Source organism: Pectinophora gossypiella, chromosome 15 (genome assembly GCF_024362695.1).
Source record: "Pectinophora gossypiella chromosome 15, ilPecGoss1.1, whole genome shotgun sequence".
Taxonomy (NCBI): domain Eukaryota; kingdom Metazoa; phylum Arthropoda; class Insecta; order Lepidoptera; family Gelechiidae; genus Pectinophora; species Pectinophora gossypiella.
The window spans coordinates 6,879,558-6,904,444 of record NC_065418.1 but is presented as its reverse complement, the minus strand read 5'-3'; the positions used below and the strand labels follow the sequence as shown (position 1 = coordinate 6,904,444).

Below are 24,887 nucleotides of genomic sequence, written 5' to 3'. Positions count from 1 at the left end.
AACAGCGTGGTAGAGTAGGTTACATACACACGCCAGTTGGCCTGTGCCCCGCACAGGCCTCCTCTTAATATGTACCTTAGTACATAGGGCGTTATTTAAGTTATTGTTGGAGGAGATGCATAAATAGGACAAAATAATGTGTTACTTGTTCTGTTTGTATACGTATATACATATTTTACATATACGATCTATAATTTCACGAAGTGGCTGTTAGATCCCTACAATTAGGATGACAATGTTACGTTTACATACGTAAAGCAAACGCCTGAGAGAGTGCTTCACTGACTCGTAACAATGTTTCGGTACAACACTAAAATAGCTAACATCTCTGATCTTAAGAAATCTTTCCTTATCCAGGTATACACACAGCGAAGGCACATTATTGGTCGAATCGGCAGTTAACGATACTAACCTACGTATGGTGGTATCCTTTGTGGTGAGTGTTGGTAACAAGGTGGCGTACCGTAGTACTGAGGTGGATACGGCTCGCTCCCAACGCCAACCATCTGCAATTACAAACATCGTAAACCTCATTGTTTGCCCAACACGAGCTAAACTGTACATTGTTGCTCCTCACTTTAGGTCTACAAAGTTGGTAAGTGGCTAAAGCTTCACTACAACCTTGATCTATTATGACGTTTATGATCTTCGTGTCTTCAGTGCTCATTTATTTTATATCTATTGTTTGGACAAGATAGTTCTAGCACTTGAGATATACCTGGTTTGTAAAAAGTTCAATAAGTCGATAACATCTCAGCAGTAAACGATGATGAAAAAGCGGTATATTTACTCAAGAATTATGATTATATTTGCCTAGACTGTCTAGAACAGTTCGATGATCTTATACGAATCCTAATGGAATATGTTTTTATGAATTGGGAAATAAGATAGGCATCTTATAAAGAAGAATATTAAAGACTACATACATACATAAACTCACGCCCGTAATCCCTAATGGGGTGGGCAGAGCCACAAGTAATCAAAGACAACTTGCAGCCACTGTTGATACGAAGTCCAAAGATGGATATGATGAACCTTATGGTGATAAGGGATCAGCCTATCGCCCATAACATTAAAGACTAGTTTATGCAAATTGTAAAAAAATAAAATAATTGAAAATTGATAAATGTCGAAAAATCGAAATGAAGCAACAAATCGACAATGAAAGATTTTATACAAGACCCTTATGCAAATCGAATCGTAACGTTGTAAGTATATCAAGATTCATCATCATCATCAGCCCATTAACGTCTCCACTGCTGGGGCACGGGCCTTCCCTATGGATGGATAGGGAGATCGGGCCTTAAACCATCACACGGGCCCAGTGCAGATTGATGGTTATTAACGACTGCTAACGCAGCCGGGACCAACAGCTTAACGTGCCTTCCGAAGCACGGAGGAGCTCGAGATGAAAACTTTTTTTTGCGGTCACCCATCCTATGACCGGCCTTTGCGAAAGTTGCTTAACTTCAACAATCGCAGACTGAGCGCGTTTACTGCTGCGCCACCGAGCTCCTCAAGATTACCTATAAAGAATTAGAAAGCTTAGTAGGTGTTTAATGTACTAGGATAACATAAGCTCTATTTACCTGTGCGTCTGGCTGGGGTGGCATGTGGTAGGGCCCCGGTGGCCTGTAGTAGCGCCCGTAACACAAGTCTGGCGTGTAGTATGGGGGGCCGTATTGTTGTAGCACCTGCAACAATCACGGGACACATTGTTAATACAATACTCGGACGTAAAAATATGAATGTTTTTTGTATTGAAAGACTGTATTCGGAACAAATAGGGACCAAATCTGGAACTCGCAGTCTCCACAATATTTTTTTCGTGGGTGGACGGCTGTATAGACGGCACGTCATAAAATCGCACTCGCAGAAAATCGCAACTCGTTGGTCGACGCTTCTTAATGCCGGCTTCGAAGGACCATGTCGCACACAGATGTTGTTGTGCTCTGGCTGGTGTGTAGAAGATGGTAAAGAATACAGCGACTTTGAGTAGACCACGTTGTTTTTTTTTTAGGCACACACAATTTACGTTATTTCACAGTTCGTTGATCGTAGAAGAAGGAAAAAAAAGTATTGCTATTTTGTGGATTAAAAAGTAAAAAATAATAATTTGTTGGATGTTGCCAACAAATATTATTTTAATATAAAATAAATATTTGAAATTCATAATTGTTATTAAGCTTTTAAGGCGATAACTATAAGTAGATACATAATCATTGCGAATAATGAAATCGCGAAGCCTTGAATACATCACTCATTTTGCAATTTTATCTACTCTTAAATGACTGTAGTAATCACAAGACACATATCTTACTGAATCGCGAATAGGACCGGAAAGAGAGTTGTTGAATGTATTATAAAAATAATAAATCATAGTTGTCGAAAAACTATAGTTATGTACCTACTAGATCTTTAGAAACCAACCCGCAGTGGAGCAGCGTGGTGGAGTATGCTCCATACCCCTTCCGGTTGATTGAGGGGAGGCCTGTGTCCAGCAGTGGGACGTATATAGGCTGTGTATATAGATCTTTAGAAACTAAGCCCGAAATGACATTATTGCGGGTAGCAACTGGTCAGGTAACTTGCAAAGAAACATTGTGATTACAAGGTTCATTGAATATGGTCGTTACGTCGTCCTTTTACGGTCGCCGGGCGATACTTTAAAATTAATTTATAGTTTATTGTATGTGTTTTGACTTAATACGTTTACTTAGCGTAATAATCGCATTAATACACATTGGTTGCTCATTAACGACACGACGTCCATAACAAAACAGCTCAGATTCCATAAATGGACGACAAAGATTGACATCGGAATATTATGTGTTGGTTTTCTTTAGCTACTGCAGACAATTTAACAAGAGATGCAGTAGAGTTTGTTATATACGTCCCATTGCTGGGCTTAAGCTTCCCCTCAATCAATCGGAGGGGGATGGGGCGTACTCCACCACGCTGCACCAGTGCGGGTTGGTCAGTAGACTTGGTTGCACCGCTTTATTTCTCTCAGCCATAACACGTTTTAAAATACTAGGATTGCAGAATAGAACTAAAATAGAAGCTTCACTTTCAATATGTGATCTCTGACCCTAATTTGAATAAAACGTTTTTCTGCAGCCGTTATTAGTAGAGATCACTCTATATCCGTGAGCGACAGATTACTCGTGGTAGCGTCACGGATTTGCAGGAAAAAAATAATTGAATTAGGTATTTTGTTTTTAATAAAATATGACTGCATAAACGTTGTTGAATATTGTTGAAGTCGATTGTAGCGCGAACGCGGACCGGTTAAAATGGCCACATCGAAGCAATTCATCTAAAAAAGCAATACTGCTATTTGATATTTGCGCAAATACCCACTTGTTTACACACATACCCACTTTTTTAATGTTCCTCTTTTTTATTATTGCCATTTTTTATTTATTATTATTATTTTATTATTTTTCTTTATTGTTCATTTATTTTGTACTTCTTTATGTTTACTTTATTACCATTATCAATGTATCACATAGAAGAGCGGGGCTACTAACACAGGTAAATATTTGCTTAAAAGTTGTCCCAAACACGAGGATGTATTGATGTTTGGTAAATAAATAATTTTTGATTTTGAAAAGTAAGTGCGCAATGCAAACAAATGTCAAATTGCAATATTGTTCTTTTAGATAAATTGCTTCGATGTGGCCATTTTAACTCCCCCAGAAGTCAATAGCGTTGCCGTGAACGCGAAAATAACCTTGAATCTTTTGTTTTCACCACGATTCTGGGAACGATATTTTTGCAATAACGGTAAATAGATTGACCGTCGGTGTTCAAAGATACAACAATATAATACAATACAAAAACTTTTTATTGCACCCACTAAAGGCATACCAAGCGTTGAAAGTGCCCCGCGATGCTTCTAACCTACTCCTGCTTTTGATGTGCCGAAGCTTTGAATGTTCAGAACGATAAACTAAGCCACACTGTATTATTCTACGTTATGCTTTATATTCTAAATTGTATTAATAATAAGAACACTTTTATTTCAGACACTATAATCCAAAGCTATAACAAACACTAATTCCAAAATCAAATTACATTTACACTATTATTAAGTAGGTATTTATTTATTACAATTATTCGGTCTACTGCGCGTCACCATACTACAGTGATTGATATACTCTATTTGCTTGTATCAGGTACGTAAAATATTAGCTTTAATTTTAAGCAATAGTGTTTCGAGACAAAAATGTTTTGGCTGGTTGCCAAGCCGCTCTTAGGAATCTTGATTAACACAACATTTAAAAATCTCTGGTAAAAAGACGTACATCTTAATTAATATTTAAATGAGACAGCATCTTTCAGCATTTTCATGACACATCGTTATTTTTACGGAGGTAATAGCATTGAAATAATGTGCCCGAATGTTTGGATGTTTCGTACAAATAAATGTTAATGTATTGGTGTGTATTGTAGGGTTATTCACTTATTGGCCCCGATTCCTGCAGACACCATCTAATTTTAAGTTATATCTATCATTTTCTTGTCCGCCGAAAAGGAAAGAGACGGATGATTGTCAACAAGTTAATTTTAAAATGAATGAATAACCCGTGCGAATAAAATAGGCATCTCGCTGGTATGCAATCCGTTTGACGTGCTGTCTACTTAATTCTGTCGGGGTATTGGCCGATGTAAAATTTTTAGACGGTTGTTTTAGATTTCTGCTTAAACTTTACGTGTAAGTATTCCATAAACTTTATGCCTGTCGATTCTGTTTCAACGAATAAGAAAAAGACTAGATGGCGTCTGCAGGAATAAGCACCATTGTCATACCGCTCAAAATTGATTTAAATACCTCATGAAAAAATAATATGAACACAGGTTGCGCTTGTGTAAACTGACGGCTAGGTGGTAATAGGTACACTATATAGCGACCCGCCCTGACTTTACTAGGGCAGCAGGGGTGTTTAAAAGTGTAGAAGCAATCATAAAAAAGTAACATTGCTACGAGTATTTGATATTTGTGCATATAAAAATAAGTGAGCACTTTGCATGAATTGCCAACGACCCGATTACTTCCCGACGACCCGATTACAGCCAATCAGCTCGCGACACCAAACACTTCAGGACCCCGATACCAACCCCGCCGGCGTGGTCGACGATTTCCCTCAAACCTATCACGTTGGTCTAACTGAAAGCTCGGTGAGGTGTGGGTACTTAGTTCATCTTGTGATGGATCTACCTCTGGCTACCCCAATTGGGATATAGTCGTGAGCTTATATATGTATGTCTGCACTTACAGGTGGATGCGGGGCGTGGTAGTGTGGCGGGTGATAGCGGGCGAGTGCGCGGTCTGCGTCGGCGCTTGTCTCCTTTATCATCGGCCCCGCCGGCTGGTAGTAGCCTGGAACAATATCATAATATTCATTAGCATGTTGATTTTATATTACTGTAAATATTTATGGTTGTGCGGCACTCTACTAAGTATCTACTAATTGACGCTCATTTTTACAGAGTTCAAAAAAGGAGAAGAATCTCAATTCGACCGTATATTTTTTTTATGTTTGTTCGCGAATAACTTCGTCGTTTATGAACCGATTTTGAAAATTATTTTTTTATATTTAACAATATTGTGTGTACATTGTAATTTGATATTGTAGTAACCCTACTACCTTACTAAATGTTGTAGCATTTACTTTGGCACCGACTTCAAAATTATAAAATTAATTAACTAATTGAAAATACGTACTTATTACTTTGTGCGAAGTAAATTTATTTATTGCTTTTTAGTTTTGCTTTTGAAGTCGGTTTTTTTTACATAAAGCGAATTATACGCTTTATATGCAGTCGTGCTTTTTGATATTTTAATTTTAGTATCTTGAGATAGAATGCATTTTCTTTTAGTCCATCACATAACCATCATGTTTAAATCTCAAACCGATACTCGTGTTCCACTTTCTAAAAGCAATCCCTTGTCTCCCATCCTACTTACTCTGTACGTGGAACGAACTAAAACATTAATTATGATTTCCTGGTACTTTTATACTTAAGTGTAATGACTAAATTCTAATTACACAAATTACTTTAAACAAAATTATCAACTATTGTTTGTCTATTGCAAGCCTATTAACCAATTGGCGTTTCTAACTACTTGATATTGACATTGGCATGATTTATGTACGAGTTATAGGAACTGGTCTTGTAATTACTAATTAGATCATTAAATGCTTTACGTACATTCACACATATCTTCACGCCTATTTCCCACCAGCGGGGTAAGTAAAGACCAAAAAAATGCATTAGGCGGAATTAATGACCTAATTTATTATACCTAATGCAGGTATAATAAATTAGGTCTGAGCTCTTAATAAGTAGGCTTTTAAAAACAGAGATTAAAAAATATCTAAGTTAGGATAGGTTAGTATTCATCATTTTGGTATTAGTACAAACTCATTAAAAAAAATTGGCGTCGTAATCAGCTTTTGCTTTTTTTCTTCTGGCTTTCGCGGTTAGCGATACGCCAATGACAAGCCTTTCCTTTGTTTAGTTTTAAAATCCTAAACGAAATTAAAACGAAATAAATTCTGTTTTCAAATAGGTACGAAAACTTCTTTATTTTTTATTTATTCGTTTATTTAGAAAATGGCGGTCGGCGAACAGCTGTCGCGGATGTGGTCATCCGCGATACGGTTGCCTGTGCCTAAATAATGGTCCCTACACACGTCATGAGAACAAACACGCCTTTAAAAAGATTGTCTGTGGTTGGAGCTTCCGAAACGACTGATAACAAAATGTAATGGAAAATATTTATTTCCAATGTGAGAAAATAGGTCTTATAACGCTGATCGATAAAACCTCAAATAATTTGTGGCACAGAAATGAAGTGGTAGACTTATTTTTTTATTGTTGGTAGGTACTTAGGCGTAGGTACTAAGTATTTTTTATCAGTAAACTTGGCTCAATTTCTAAATTAAGCATGCTTTTCTTATTCGTAAAGAAGCTTTCATATCAGTAAAAAAGGAACTACGTAACTATGATAAGCGAATAAAATGTATCTAGAACCTCCAAAATGTAGAGTATTATAAAACGTTGTGTTAATGATTAAATAAAAAATATATTTATATCTACGTATTAACTAAGAGAGAAATACTAGGTATGTATTCGATACATTTTGAGGTAAAATATTAAACCTAATTATTGACCATAATTAATAATCCCAATAGAAGAGTAAGTGATATAATAATCGCTTTAGTTCTACGATTGGCCGCTCGGCGCTAAGCGCACTCTGTACCGTTATCGCACGAGTTGCGAGGGCGGAGAGGCGGTACAATTTGGAGCCGCTCCAACTTGCCGCCTCTCAATATATAAGTTCAACGTAGTGGATTTCGTACGAGTTGTTTTTATGTTTAAACTACTTTAAACTGTGTTTATTTGTTACTTTATAAATGAACATAACTGTAACTGGCTGGTACACTTGGTGTTTAATGGTTTTGTTGGTTTTGTCATTAGCGTGCTTTGAGTTTTGAATTTGGAAGGAGTTTTATTGTAGTTTCGTGCGCAATTCGTAGTTTGTAAAAAAGTAGGTATTTGGTACTTTATATATTTTTTCTACGGTAACTAGCAACTCGTAGTGTGGTGGATGACGCTCCTCCATCCATACCCCCGCCGATTGACTTGAGGGGAAGTCATGGCTCTGCATTGGGACTGGGGTGTATATATAATGTATAATTCTAGAATAAAAAAACAAATAAACGTACCCACGATGGATCAGCGTGGTGAAGTATACTCTAAACCAACTTTTGATTGCTATGGGGTTCTTGTGCCCTGTAGCGGGACGTATGCAAGCTATCATTATATCAACATGTTGATAAACTGAGCATTCAAATAGAACTAAATTTAATTAATACTGTATAATCAACAATAACTGTGTATTACAATTTTATGGATGTAGTAGTAATGTAGATCACAATCAGAAAGGTGGTGGCACCAAACTGGAATTAACTTAATTATAGAGTAAGCCAACTCATATTAATTGTAGAATAATTAAAAAAGATCAATTAAAATGTTTAGACATTTTTCTAAGAATTTGTACAATACCCTTCTGTACGAAACAGTTACTACGTAGGTATTAAAATTGTTTTAATCTATCTACTAAATTACATTACAACGCTAATTAAACGTAAGTAAGAATATGCTATTGCTGTAGGTAATTATAATTATGAAATGCCGTGATTTTACCTAAACATTTTGTTTTTTAAATATGTAAGTTTATAAGTACGCATTTAGGTAATTATATTAACTAAGTAATTACTTAAGCCTTATAATTAAAATTAAGTGGAGTACTTAAAGCGTAATTGTTGTGCCATAATGCTTGACTTCAACAACTTGTAAATAGGTACCTAAGTCTTGTAATTGTAACATTATCTAATTTAAACTTATGTTGAAATGAAAGCATCGATATTATAACGATGTATAAACGATATAATAATACGGGTTGTTTAGTATAATTTGTACCTAATATCCTACCAAATCGGAAGCTAGTTCTCAATTTGATATTCCATATTTATTGGAATTCAAGTTTACTCATTTATCACTGATTAATCATGTAAAAAAATCTATCAAATAAAATAATTATGAGTCCATATTACCTAGTAATTTTCCTCTTCGGGAACCTAATCAATTCCCCGCATCATGGAGTTAAGCTCAAAATACGAGTACTCTATGCTCAAAGAACACAAGTCATAAACTACGGAGCGCACTTAAAACTTTATGCTCTAGCCACTACTGTAAGGTTTAAAAAAGAAAAAAATCTCAATTTGCGATGCAAAAGCCGGCCTAAAGACTGGCTGGTTTGCCTTGAGTCGACAGCTGCAAGGGGGCTATTTTCAACTTTTTGCACTTATTTATTCTTATTTATTTATCTACCGGTTCCATTGTGATCTGAGGGTTGCTACGTTGCTAGCCAATCTTACACCGTATTGAGTTCAGAAACTTCTTATTACCTGACCTTTACGATTTGTTGTCTTTCAAGTCACGTAGTTTACTTATAAGCTTCATGTTCCACTTAGTTCTTAATATAAGCGCAAGTTATTTATGGTGGCGTAGGTAGCTTTTTTAGAAGGAATTTATAACGAAAAAACTAGAGGCACTCCTGGCTCAGTCATTCGACTTCTTAAGTTTTTCACCTACTTAGCAAACTATACATATTTTTACAAGATGTTTTTTTCCGATTACTATTTACAAACTAGTGTAGGTTGGTTTTCAGATGTAAGTATAGTAATTATACGTATTTGATATATACACTGGAAAGTAAACTTTTAATGTAAAATTTTAATTTTGGATGGAAATGTTGGAAGTCGATGTGTATACACGTGCCGGATAGCGGCAAACCAATGATTTAACAAGCAAACCGCGAACTAATTAATAATTAACAACAAAAGGTTTTCACACAAACATTTGCTTATTCAGAGCTTTCGCCTAAACAGTAGACACTCAATTAACAAAGTGGGTGAATTAAAATCTCCACGTAATTAATACACACAAGTGGGGATAATGATAAACCACTAATCGGTTAACAAACACGGCTAGCCACGACCGGTTCCGGTAAACCGTTCAATTTGCGACGGCGAGTGTACAATTAGGCTCGCACACGGCTACAAAAAGCACCTCCACGGTATCGCACTCGAGATCGCCTCGACTGGTTTGTTTCGAACGCGTTTGTTATTTGCTAACGAGTGAAATTAAAATTGACGTTCGTAATTCAAGTTGCAAAATAAAAATGGGAAAATATTAAAAAGAAAAATAAGGGCAGCATTACATTCCATTTTTGCAACTGTTAATTATTTTTTTTTTTGTTTTGGTTTTCCCCGAAGGGTAAGGCAAAGGGAACTATGCCCATACAGCCATGTCTGACGTATTTTTTTTCTTGATGATTAATGAAATGATGAAAGGTGATGATGATGAAACCTAAGCCCCCACCCTCGGAGTAGACTCCTACTCCGAACCCCAAACGAATTAACTCAAAAGTCCGCATAAACTTTTGAGTTATGAAGCGGCTTCCCAGCACGAAGCGAAAATAGGCAGATACACTTTGTTTATTGAATACTCCAATATAATAACACTCGCGAATGTCTTCCGACTAACTTAATGCGATCATTAACCACAAAACACCACTTCGTATTAATTATTTAGATTACTCAATGAAGAAAGCAACTGTCCCGTTCCCGTTTCCCGCCGAAAAGCCCCTTGCAACTGTTAATTTAACAAAATTAAAATATACTAATAAAATATTTGTCAAACTTGAATAGCGCTTTTTTATGTTATTAAAATAAAAGAAATGTTTAATTGTACCGTGCAAACTTTGCGGGTAAATTTTAATTGAGAATAAAAATATTGTTGATTTTGCCCAGTAGTATCTATGCCGTTTACAGCGATGGTTATCAACTTTTAAAAATCTAAAAGCCTTTATAATATTCTGTATTGTAGCAACAGCACTAAAACTACTGTATTTTATTTCCCGACTTCATTCTGAAGTAACTGAATAAGCTTCTTCTCCATCGCCGTAACACGTTTCGAAGCGGTAGTAGAGTATTTATTGACTGTGTATGTAAGGCTGTACGGCGGAAAGTCTTTGCCTGTCTTAAGTCGGACAAAATGGTAAAAATAAACAAGAAGTAACTGATTTTCTCATTATTTAGTACTTTGCCGCAAATAAATTGCGTTTTATATCATCAGTTGGTAAAGCGCTCCTAATTGCTATAGTAACTTCACCGTAATCCTCTTTGTCTGCTAAGTTTATACAATAAATAAACATAAGGTGTTTTGGAGGAGGTAATTCTCTTGTGTCACCGTTTGTAAAATGATATCCAAGCGAATATTCAAGTCGGAATCTCGAGCGGCATTCCGCAGTCCTTGACCTATTTGAAGTCAGCTCCCAACAATAAGTGGAACATTTTGGCGCGCATAACGTAATAAGCTTCTACTATGATAGAGTACACTTGTTCTAGTACTAGGTATTTTTTTAATGGCATAAAAAAGTATTCCGAGCTCGTTAAAATTTCAATTTACTCCACTTTAATTATTTTTATTGTCTTTGAATATAGAAAGGAGCATAGTAAAATGCGATAGTTACTCCATTTCCGTTTTGAGGGTATTAAAATGAACACTTTTATATTTTATGCATCGCGTGTATTCAGTTTGACTTTAGCTAGACCACCAGAGGTAGACCGTGTCTATAACTTAAACGGAAAGTAATAATATACGAACAATGATGGACTTTCCAGGCTACGTTCCCCAAAAATAATATAGATGGCGCTGTCGAGATTTAATGTGATAATTACCTATTTTCTCATTACTCGGGTACATAATTCTTCAAAAATTCAATATAATTATTGCTTGATATTTGGATCAGAATAATAATGGGTGGAAGATGTAATTGTGCCTGGGTGTAATACAAAGAGTTTTCATTCATACACAAAAACAAAGATAAAAGACGCATATGTCTGTTATTAGAAGATTAAACGAGGGAAAATCAGCTCCAGCCATATTGTTTTTGAGGAACATAGCCGGGAAAGTTCCTCATTGTAATATCATTGTGTTCGAATGAATGAATTCCTACAACTTCGTGTTTACTTAAGACAGAATTTGAGTGTGCAAATAAAAAAATGGTTTATTTTTCTGTGGCATGTGATTGTACGTGGATTTTATTTTTTAAGGAAACGAACATGCCACGTGCCGTGGCCCACTGTTGGGCGTAATATTTTGAATTTCCAACGGATTCGAAACGCTGGCTCCCGACATTGTGCGGACCACCGAAGTTGATGCTTCTGTGACTAATTTGATGGCCCTTTGTAAATGTGCCTGCTCCATCGTGTAACAGTTAATCGTGTATGGAACCGTTTTTAAAAGGTAATAAAAGAACGGAAGACTTGAATGGGGGTCATGCAGAGATACTAGGAGTACGAAGTTATTTAGTTGTTGAAAGTTTGTTTACGCGTTTTTTCTTTATCAGAGACTTTATGTTTACAAAGTTTTTGTAGCCGTAAATAAATAGAGATACTACAAAGTTCAGTTCAAATTACAAATAAAAAAATATAACTTCAGCAATTTTCAATTCGTAGGTAGTTAAATATAAAATAACATCGTAACTTTTTTAAAGTCGTAATATTTGCATGAATTGGAATTACTTAATTTTGATTTTGAAATTCATTCGATATGGTTCGAAAACGGAATTCGGAACCGTGCAAACTTTATTAACACTACTGATTGGCCATAACGAACCATATCGGGCGATTTTGATTTGATTCTTGCAACGTTTTACGTTAGGAACTCCGGAAAAAATACACATAAGTCTGGTAAGAGGTCAAAATCTAACATTTCAAGGCTTATTGTTGCGATTTACACACAAAATTATAAATACTATAAGCATTGCCTACTAGTGCTACTAGCTACAAAACAAACGCGGGTAAGAACATTCTGGTGGATTCTGTTCCATAATTATCTTCTTCTTTCAACGAGAAGAGGCCTGTGTCCGTAATAGGATATAAACAATATAGGCTGACATTTGCTTTAACGCCTTGTATGAACATGACCTTTACAATTTGATCCCGCAGTTAGAATTTCATCGCCTGCAAATTCTAGTTGTAGGTCATTCACAATTGAGCGGTCTCAAATATTTACAGTCGGTCGATCAAATCGCTTGCATAACGTAGGATATAATTGGCTTGGCTGGTTTAAACCGTTTTATGTCCTATCACATATTTGTCGAGCTACGGTTTTTGTTTGAGCTCCATTTTTTGATCAAACGGCTCAGTGTTTCATTTTTTTGTTGGAAAAGTTTATGTGATTTTAGTACATTATGTTTGAAGTTGGTTGTTTGTATCAACGATAATTTTGGTCTGTAACTAACGGTACTTACAGACCAAAATTATCTGTGGAGTTAAATGGTGTCACGTAACTTCTTCTTCTATCGTGTGGGTTGTGAGGTGGATTACCAACCTCATCAAGCTTGGTAAGTAAGTAAAATGTTTATTTTTCATAATACAAAAAATACTCGTTTACGGAGTGTTCTGTCACCGAAGTAGTGGTGTCAAGTAACTTTGGTGATTTTAGAAGCAAGATGGTCGTAAACCACCGTATCTATTATTGTTTATTCTGTAGTATTAGTTACGTAAATATACAGTTGAAAAATAACATGACTGTAGAAATGGTATAACTAGATTGTTATTTACTTACCTATTATAAAATTAAATGTGGAAGACTCCTTCAAAGAGTGTTTTTGTTCACGTATTATCAACTTGTATAAAGACACGATATTTCCAGTCCAGCAATATTTCTATTCCGTTACCATTGGTATGGATTTCAATAGAGAGCGTTATGAACGTTCGGTAGAGCGAGTGACTTTTGTGAGAGGTAATTGGTTTTTTCTAACGGACCTCGAGGTAATTCTCACGGGCCCTCAACCGAGACAATCGGACCCTTGGTCTAAGTGTTAGTCTAGAAATGAAATGTAGTTTTATTGTTTTATTACCAGTCCCTTTTTTATCGGTTTTTGTAAGTATGATCTGAGATTTACCTATAGATTTAAATATACATTAATATATTTTGTTGTTAGGATTGTCAAAATCTTTCTGTATATGTTGTTTAATTTCTGAATTTCGGTTAATAAACTATTAAAAATGTAATGACATTTTTAATGAATGAATTTCCGCCAATAACCATTATGGTATAGGGTGGTATAGGGTTATTAGCGGAAATTCAGAAAGCACAGACAGGCATTTTATTTTAACATGTTAATTAACGCTACATTAAGCAGGTTATAATAGTTTTTTTCTTCTATCGTGTGGGTTGTGAGGTGGATTACCAACCTCATCAACCCTGGTGTCAGGGTTAATATTGAGCCGCCAAAGGCCCCTGACATGGTTCATGTACCGACTACGTACTTACATCAGTAAATAGTAACCGGGACTACCGGCTTAACGTGCCTTCCGAAGCACGGATCATCTTACTTTCGGACAATCTGGTGATCAGCCAGTAATGTCCAAACCAAAGATTTATTCCTCGTTCGTCCTGAAGCTTTGTCTCACATTCCAAAAAATCTTAGTTTGTCCCATATCACTATTGAAGTCTTGCTTCGTCCCAAATTATAAGAAGGTACTTCAAAGGTATAGTCAACAAAAAAAATAAGATAAGAAATATATAAGATAAAAATATAGTTACTTACCTCTGGAAAACTAGATGAATTTTTAACCACACTTTACACAACTTTAGCCAGGTGACGAATGAGTTGACTGCACTCTGTAACGGACAGCTACCGCTTAAGGCCCGTTTTGCAGATAACGAAAAGCAATGCTATTGGCCAAATAGTCAATACAAGCAGACAAACAAAGGAAGCAATAAAAAAGGGACGTAGTTATTTTGTACCTGCTTTTTCTTTAAACATATTCCAGAGACGTCACCTCATAACTTTCTCACTAATGAGTTTTATTATAATAAAATAATACGAGTAATATTTAATAATAATATTTTAAATAATACGTAATCCTTTTTTGCTGATTCTACAATATAGTAAGTTTGGCATATAAAAAAAAACATGAGCCGTAGAAGGAAAACAAAATTGGACGAAGTAGGAATAAAATAATTAAAATTATATTTTGGGACGAAGGCAGAATATTGCTTGGATTAGGATATTTTTATGTGGGACAAACGAAGAATAAATGAGCCCAACGCTCAACCACTGGACCACGGAGGTCGTAAAAGTTTTAAAATGTATAAAGTTTACATACGAATAATAATTAATTATGATTGTGCAGCCATTGGCACATAATCATCGATATTGGACCTACGTCGTCTGTCTGTCTGCACCTTTGCCGTAGCACCACCACTGCGTGGAATACAAATCAAGCATATTGTCTTCGGTCACGTCCACACCGTTTGCGGTAAACAAAATTGACTTCCTTAAGAAAAAGATCAATGGACAGCCATTCGACTATACTTCGCTACATTATTAAGGCAATTTCGATGGGATTGAGATCGAGGCCATGTCAAGAATAGTCAAGATCCGATGTCGACGACCGACCGATTATGGCCTTAATAATTCCGTCGTAAACATGACTGGGGAAAGATTTCCAAAAAGGCTTGAACCACGTGACTTGAACCGCCATTTCTTGTTTTCATAAGATGACGATTTGTTATGACGAACAATAAAATCAGCAGTATACTATGATAGCTTGTTATTTATTATCAGCTATTTGTTTATATCTACATACATACATACATAAACTCACGCCTATTTCCCACCGGGGTAAGCAGAGACTATAGAATTCCATTTGCTTCGATCCTGACACACTTCTCTTGCCTCCTCCACACTCATCAATCGCTTCATACACGCACGCCGGTTCAGAGTAGATCGTATTGAACCTTTTCTAAGGACATCTCCAATTTGATCATCGTAAGTCCTTCTCGGTCTTCCTCTGCCAGCCCTACCATCAACTTTCGCTTTATATACCGCTTTTGCTTTTTTTTATATCTAATTGTACAAATCGATAAGGTTATACAGAAAAAATAACACAATAAAATATTTAACTAAAAACTAGCGATCAAACGTGTGAATTGGTAGATTTTTAATATCTTTGAATTTTTAACAAAGCCCGAATATAAACAAACGTTCGATTCGATAGTGGTGCTTGATGACGCGGGAAAATCCGTACAAAGTACCGGAATTTCCGCAAACATGCACAGGATGATTACAGTTTTGACAGAGGGGTTCGTATAAAAGCTCTACCTTTCATGTAGTTTGTGTTATTTAGATTTTGTTTATATAGGCTACGAATGAAATGTAATTAAACAGAGTATTACAGCAATATTATCCACAATAAAGAATTTAAATGTGATTCCTACGGCGTACAGTTTTTCCAATTTTACGGTACGGCACTAAAACAGGCAGCGCGCCTAGCAAAGTCATAAAACAGAATATTCAAATTCTCAATTTAGAATCGTACACGTTATTTCACTAGAGAGGACGTGTTACGGACTAGATGGTGAAAAAAATTGGTACGCGGATTCGCGGGGTCATCGCACTCACATTGGTTAGACACGACTCGGGCGTTTTTATTGAGACTTTTTGTCGCGGCTGCGTGCGTTACCCCCGCCTCTTTGTTTGAGCTAGCCACTTATATAAACTTCCCAAATGAAGAATCACTCTACAGCAAATTATTATGTAGTCAGCACTATTAATAAATCATTTGGCACATCGCCAATTAGCAAACACGTGTAATGCGTCTCGGTTAAGAAAAAAACAAATGTTACTCTTGCCCAAGTACAACGAAACTGAACAGATTTTATTTTACTTAATGAATCTTGATGGTAATTAAACGGTCGTTTACGGTACTTAATTAACACTCAACGCAGAAGGTTTCAAATAAGGGTTTTATTTTTTATGTTTAGTTTACCAAGTTTATTAGAGATATTTTATTTAGGTAAGTAAATGGATACATCTTCATAAATCCTCTGCACCTGACGCCTAGGCAGATATATTGTTGGCGTACTTAATGGTTATTTCACGAGATAAACTGTTTACATAATACCATTTATTTGTTTACAAAATGGCGGTGTAAATTCTACTGATCGCTTTTAGCGAGAACTGTAAATATAAATGCAATTCGGTGAAGCGTTCGTTTTGTCCCTATTTCTATTTGCCTCGTTGGATTAAACTATGAAACGAGCATGCGCGCTGTCAGAGGCGGCACTAAGTTAGAGTGATGTTTTAGCCGCAAAACAGTTTATTTATCTTAGATGTTTATTGTAGTGTTGATAAATTAATAAATGACAGGTAAATATGTCCATTAAAGGAAGATTTTTATTGTTATGTAAGTATACTTGTTTAATATTTTACATGTTATTTTCCTCGTACGAAGGAAAATTCCTGCGCAATGAAAGCATCAATATTTAAAATGTCAACTATTTAACAGACATTAATTTCATTATTTCAACTCACATTTAAACTTACAAAAGTGGCTTTTTCTCAAAACAAAGTCGATAAAAGGCCACATTTCCGGATAACGTCTAATTATGGTAACATCAAATATTCTTAAAGGGCAGTAGTAGGTACGCTATACGTAAAAGGACGCTCAATATAGCTGGTTAAAATTAGTTCTCTACATAAATAACAGAATTGGATATCGACGCGCCCCTATGACCTTGAGGCGTGCTAGGAGGGTCGGCCCCCTATGCAAGGGATCTCTATAGAATATTATGGTGCAGTAAACACCATAGATACGATTTATACGATGACATGAGTGGTGTGAAATTTGTTCCTAAGTGGTTAGTGATGGGAATCATGATTACGGTATCATGAGATTATTTAAAGATTAGAGAGATTGTATTTAGGAATACATAATATTACGATCATCAGTATCGAGTTAGTTAGATTATGGTGCATTACGTATTTGATGAAATTATGATATCTGTGGAGTATTGCCTTCTTTGCGTTTTTTTTTTGGATTGATTTCTTTGTAGTTCTGTAGCCCGAGTATCTAAAGGATATAAATCACGGTACTTTCACATTTTTCTATCAATCTGTGAGATATTTTTTTATACTGTACACACTCGTATCATTTTTATGAACGGAGGAAACAATGTAGTGTACAGTAATTTTTGGCCTCTAGCTATATTCTATAACGATACCACAGTTAATGTGTTAACACAAGTTTTGGAAACCCCATCAATTTTCCTAACAGTAACCGTGTAACCCAATTAAAACAATATTCTATTCTGACAGTATAAATCGAGATCGCGTCCTCGATACTTGTACTTAAGAAAGCACCTCAAAAAGCCATCCGAAGTGTGCCATCGTACTTCGACAATGGACTAGGCTTGTCAAACAGTCGCCATTTCCCGCCAAATGAACTCCTTAGGCGCCACTGCTCGGGTTATTCCTATTGTAACTCTATTCCACGAGTCTTACTTCAGAAATAATGATTATATTCATCGACTTACACCTTAGAGCCATGTCGCATTAACTTATTTGACCTTACGGAGACTTTGTGACCAAAACGGAAACAAAGTCTCAGTAAACATGTCAAATGTGTTAAGGTGATGCGTGTCAGTCAGCTAGGTAACGCTGCGTCAGCAGATGGCGTTACTTCTGCATTTTTCGTATTTTTTTCCATTTATTCGTTTAGTGTTGAGTTCTGACCCAGTGAAACGTTAGGTGGCGAAATCTTACATACATTATCTTTAAGTTAAGCTACAATTTTGAAGTATTTACTGCAGATATCATATTAAAACATTGCATCAAAAGTTGGTGTCATTTCAATTTGTGTACAAACACGAAGCTGTCACACACACATGCGAACTAGGTTAGCTATTAAAAGAGATGCATAATTTGAAGTCTATTTCTAACTTCTAAATGGCGCATTTGGTAAAGCAGTCGCCGCCATTCTTAAGTTTCACGGTTCAAACCCAAGTGCATGTTTTAATTGTTTTTACTTTTTGTATTTTTTTTTACAATTGAATTTGGCGAACCCGTTTATTTGTTACGGAATTTTCAAAAAGTATCACTTTTACCAGTAATATTATAATTATACAATAATGTACTTTGCACTAAAGTACCTTCCGTAATTTCCGTATTTTTTATTTTGTAAAATTCTAACAGGCATTAATCGCATCAGTGAACATGCGGCTAACTAAAAAACTACTGAACGGATTTTCATACGGTTTTCACCAATGAGTAGAGTGATTCATGGGCGTGCTTTAGGGTATATAATTTATACAAGTATTTTTTTTTTATAAAATGGTTCAAAAATGATGATGAATATCAAACATAATTATCGTTACAAATATAGCCGACTTGGAGCTTTCGGCGAAAACGCTGCCTGAGCCCATTGAGATATAACAAAACAACGTATGGTTGAATTGTTCCATTTTTGTAGGTCTACCGGAAAGTCCACAATATGTCATAATAATTATATTGTGTATAAAGAATTGTGTATATGTATTGTATGATTTTACAAATAACGATCACAGTACAGTAATAATAAGGTACATTTTTCCTAAATTGCGTCGGTTCAAACTTTGACGCATCGCGTTTGAAAGATGTAATAGCGCTTCAGGACGTCCCGCAAGCACGGCGCTGATGTCGCAGTATCCGCATATAATTATTATGACTTGTCATTTAGTTCCAATAAAATCCGCAGGACTTCATACGTATGTCAGTGACAGCTGGTGATAGCATGCGGGACACTTAGCAGCTAATCGAATTTTATGTTGTTTTCGCGCCCAGTCCAGACGACTTGCAGCGCATTTCTGGACTTATATTTACGCGTGGTGTTTATTGTTAGGTTAATTAGTTCAGGTTAGGACGTTTTTTTTAACGAGGACGTTAAAAAATGACGAGGCTGGGACGTGTTGAAGTAGTATTTCCATATATACGCGGCCTGAAATGGGTTGTTTCGGGGACCTGAACTGGTTGCTGTCGAACTTATTATCACGTTTTCTTGATTAAAATTCATAAATAAGTCAAATAGAAAAAAGAAAAAAGATTTTCGTTAGTTTTAGATCTGTCATGATGTCTGTGATGTTTGTTTATTATACATAAGAATTTCAAAATGTATCTTATTTTTTTTTCCCAAAGGGCAAGGCAAAGGGAACTATGCCCATACAGCCATGTCTTGTGTTTTTTTTTTCTTGATGATGATTAATGAAATGATGAAACCTAAGCCCCCACACAGACTCTTACTCCAAACCCCAAACGAAGTAAGCGGCTTGTTGGCGCAAAGCGAAAATAGATAGGTACACTTTGTTTATTGAATATTCCGATTTCAACTACCTATCTACTATCGGGAATGTTTCCCGACTAACTTAATGTGATCATTAACCACAAAACACCACTTCGTATTGATTATTTAGATTATTCAATGAAGAAAGCAACCTTCCCGTTCCCGGTCCCACCAAAAAGTCCGCGGCAAAGAGAATATAAATAAATCTGTATGTTGGATGGAAAAACAATTAATTATAAATGACTACTATTTAGGCCGGCAAATGCAACAACTTTTTTTTTGATTTGGTTTTCCCCGAAGGGTAAGGCAAAGGGAACTATGCCCATACAGCCATGTCATTTTATGTATTGATTTTTTATTATAATATATGTCCTCTTTTAAAACACGGTACTTGTTACCCATTATTTAAAAATGTTTAAAAAATATGCGTTAAAACAAAAATATTTTTCCAATATTCCTTTTCTCAGATTGTAATATTTTTAGTTTTTTATTTATTCATACAAAATCTCTTTATAAATTGTCACTGACATTCTATTACACTTGTCAAGTTAGTAGTCAAAGCCTTTAGAGAAAAAAAAACTATCACGCACACACACTAACATTGACACCACTACACGCTCAGCAAATACACTGTAATCTGCACCACTACAAATGTAGAATTGATCAAAATTGAGGGTCTGAAATATGGTACTTCTCGTATTCGGACCCTAAATTTTTGTTAGTTTGCGAAAATAATACACCAAAATATTACTATTTATCGGTTTTATAACAATATTCCTCTATCCGTTTTCCTGTAGCACTGCATCAACTTTTGTATGGAAAACGAATCACCTTAATGCGACAGGGTTCTAAAGTATTATAGGTATTTTTTTAGATTTTTTAGACGTGTAGTACGGTTACCTATATTGTTGGTTATTCATTCTGATATCTTTCCTATGTATTCGGGCAGGAGACGACCCAAGAAAGTGTGGATGGGTTGTATAAAGAAGGATATGTGTGTGAAAGGTGTGAGTATAGTGATGACAACTGACATACCTAAATCAATTGAAGAGGAATTCATGTTGTGCCGACCCGCCTAGATTGGGATAATGGCAGGAGGATGATGATGATAATTTCTATAGATATTACAGATTACGCTTTCAAGAATAAGTAGACATAGCTGAAATAGGCATTTTGCCCACTAAAGTCATAAATCTAACAGAAAAGTAGCATTGTCGCACTCGTTGTAGGTGGGTAGGTATACAGTCCTGACCTCAAATAGGCTTGTCCAACAGTCGCCACTATCCACCAAATTAACTCTAGGCGCCAATGCTCGGTTCGGTCTTATTTAAGACTTAATAATCCTGAGCCTGAGAAAAAAGATATTGATGGAAATTAATTGGAATGTTAAATGAAATGACATTAAGCGTTTAAATAAGTATATTATTTTTATTCTAATTCTAAACTTTAATTATAAAAAGATTTTGCATGAACGACGATTATCTGTGAAATATCTTGTTGAAATAAAATGTAGTACGTGTACCTATAAACAGATATCTAGTAATAGATATACCTATTTTGGAAATACATGGCGCTGTTTCTTGAAATTGATGTTTCTTTTCATTGTTTTACTATTGTAATTGTATGTTATTATAACTTGTTTGGGAAGTAAAGTTTTTGTCATTATGAATCCAGCATGTGTGTCATTGACTAAGAAGACAACAGTCTACGTGTTTACCTTGCCAAATGATTGCGACCAAAGCTATAAATCCCTCTCGAGTTATTGACGCTATGTATGTCATCACAGATACCAATAATAGATTCGGTTTGTTTGACTACACAAACATCATCACCATCTCCCTAGTGATATCCTATTTTCACACTGTCCCCTTACCTAACCTCAAGATTTGCTGGTCCGGTTTTTTTACAGAAACGACTATCTATCTGACCTTCAAATCTGCGAAAAGAAAACCAGCCCAATATGGGTTACGTAACAGGATACAAGGGTTAGGCAACAGGGTAAAAGGAATGTGGGTTTCCTCACGATGTTTTCCTTCACCACTGAGCACGAACACTAACAAATGATTAAATCCTATATCTGAGAATAAGTATTTAGTATACCGATTATCGATTTGGGGAAGTGGTCGAAACAGAAATACTAGTAAATGAGAATGCCCCACCCTAGCCTATGTCCTAGAATCTGTCTGGGTTTGTCTGTCTGGTAGGCAGACAATATCGGCCGTCGGTAAATCTTTTCATTTTCGGCGTCAACCCCGCTCTACCAGCTCAATAGAGTTTGGGATATTGCTTCCATTCACTGAATTTAGAGGTTTCTATTTCGAGATTGGATTACTTGCACACAGATGTTATTGATATCGATACTAATATTTATCAAGACTTAAGTCGAGGTGTATCAACACGTGATAAACCACCACGTGATTTCTGTATTGATTAGGACATAGGTGATAAGGTGCTAATTCAGGATATTCCATTTGAAGCGTTTACATTATACAGGTACATATTAGTAATAAATAAACAATATAGATACTTACTATTTGTTCCAAAAAAAAAAATAGAAACATGTGTCGCACTCGCAATAGCCACAATACGAATAGTCAAACGAGGATAAATGTAATGTATACGTAAATTGGTCTAGGCGAAGGTGATTTTTCGTCGTATTTTAATATGTATTTACTTGAATACAAGGCAACATAATATGCATACAATGGTTCTTGCTAATTTGTACGTAATTTTTAGACTATGGCACTGTCGGTAGTGCCCGTACTCCGGTATTTAAAAGTCCTTGTATTTCCTTTACATTAATTATGTATGGCAATTGTTGCCGCCTGGGTCGACGATACGTAAAAATACTGTGTAGGCGGGAATTCACGCGCGTGTACCTGGCACACTTGCATGCTAGCTCCTTACATTCAAGTGCTACTTTCATGTGTAATGCAAGTGTGTTGACTGGCATGCTTGTACCTGGCCTGGAATTGCACTACATTTGACGTTTGGATATACTGTTTAAAAGTTTAGCTTGCATTATTTAACTACAACCGTGTTCCTTGTTAATATTTTTCTTCAATTTGCAAGTATATTTATGTATTCAAGGAAATTTCAAAACCATTTAATGAGTAAAATATATTTTTCATGAATATATTTAATTATCGATTCGGAGGATTGTTAAATATTCAAAGTAAATCGATTGAAGGCCACCTAGTGACTAAATACATCTGAATAAACAACACGGACGAATCGCAATGAATGCCAAATTACGTTAGACGCGCTGTTTTTTTTTTATTATGTATTTACTGTATTATTATTTAGCCTTAAGTTTAAAGTCTGTGCAAAGTTTGAATTTTATGTAGCTTAACTTAAAGTCCTTGCGTAGGTTCTGCAAGGACTTTTCATATTATTATCGTCAGTTTAAAAAGCTTTCATAATCAAGGGGATTACAAAAAATACGTCCTTTTTTCATGTCAGCGGAAGAATTGTATACATGAAAAGATACATAAATATATATTAAAAATTATGCGCTCTAGATTGGTACAAAAGATCTTAAATATGTATAATATTGTAAGAAAAAAGTCCATCACTCAACCATATAGCGTGCGAATATTAACCCTTTCACGGGCAGAGACCATGGGACATTGATGGTTCATAATAGATAGTATGACACCTTGGAATCGGAACCTCATTAGACGTTCTGTCCTTGAAAGTGTTAATATTAAATAATGTATACTATTTACATGTACTTACAGAAACTAAAACTACAGAAGCCCTTGACAGTTCCTTATGTGGAGAGATAATTTATATACAAATTTTTATAAGAGTCAGAGTTTGTCTTTATATAATATACTTTTGAATTAATTTAGCTGCACCTTTACTGTACCACCTTGAACTACAATTCAATATCGTTATAATCTCGACATCGCAATGAGAAACAAGTATATTTACGGTTTTATACGGATCATTTTAACCGATCAATTTTCATGTTTTATACGATTATTAATATGAATGAATGACTTAGCAACAATACATATATTTTTCATTTAATTAAATCTCTATATTTGTCTTTTATGTATCTATCTTATATTTTTATTATTTCTTTCTTTGCTGTGAAGATAACATCACGAGGAAACCCACATTCCCGAGAAATGCATTTTTGAAGTTATGTGACCTAACCTGTATTGAGCTGGTTTTCCCTTCGCGGGTTGGAAGGTCAGACAAGCAGTCGCTTCTGTAAAAACCGGACCTGTCAAATCTTCAGGTTAGATAAGCGGACGGTGTGGAAAACGGAATAATGCTAGGGAGATGATGACGTATATTTCTTATATTAGAATTTACAAGTGCATTTTGGGAACAGAAGAAAATGAGGTATGGCGATGCCTGTAGGATTTGTGAAGCAAACATGTTAGCGACCACAAACCAGCCTTTTTTGTACCATCATAGTAGGTATGCAAATTAAATGCATTGAATATTTATTTATTAATTTTCTCATTTTCTCAATTCTTTCAACTTGGCAAGTCAATGTCTCCAGATTCCTTCCTACTTTATAATTTAAATTATCCTTTCCTATTGTGCATGTCGACGAATATATATACGACGAAGCAATAAACTAAGGTTTATCAAATTCTTTGAAAACGAGAATAACGACTCTAGCTAACCCACATATTAATTTGTAAGTACAATTATACGATTTCCGCTTGATATGTATCTTCAAATGACAGTAATTTTCAGTGCAATCACGTTTTAACGGAATTGTCCTTTAATACGAGCTAAGTAATTATTTGTAGCAATAAATGTATAAGGACACTTACAGAAATACATTACAATAGGAACTAGTTTTATTCTGTATTTTAATCTGTTTTATTTATTATACATAGATATTGTAGCTTGTAAATTGTTAGTTCTGTATTTTACGATTTCTAATTATATCTACGTATATCATTCATACGAATCGCCACGATTAGCAGCTTCATTAAACTTAAAACGATATAAAACACGTTTCTGTATACATTTGTGCCAAAGATAAAAAAAAAAATCTATAAAAAACAACTAACTACTGCGGGTCTGCTAAAGTTGTGAACGTAAAACAAGGAGCCAATAAAAAATATTATGGATTCCAAACTCGCGGTGAAGTGCCAAATC

The 24,887-nt window shown here is 35.4% G+C and overlaps 1 protein-coding gene across 6 annotated transcripts in view; it reads right to left on the bottom strand.

The window, feature by feature from the left end:
• Window positions 1-24,887, bottom strand: part of LOC126372932 (uncharacterized) — a 223,257-nt gene that overhangs the window by 6,104 nt on the left and 192,266 nt on the right. For all 6 annotated transcript variants that reach the window (XM_050018833.1, XM_050018836.1, XM_050018837.1 and 3 more), the window contains 3 exons: window positions 5,283-5,386; window positions 1,590-1,694; window positions 413-506 (listed from right to left, as the gene is read on the bottom strand). In XM_050018833.1, the coding sequence (XP_049874790.1) occupies window positions 413-506; window positions 1,590-1,694; window positions 5,283-5,386 (303 nt within the window). The remainder of the gene's footprint in view (window positions 1-412; window positions 507-1,589; window positions 1,695-5,282; window positions 5,387-24,887) is intronic.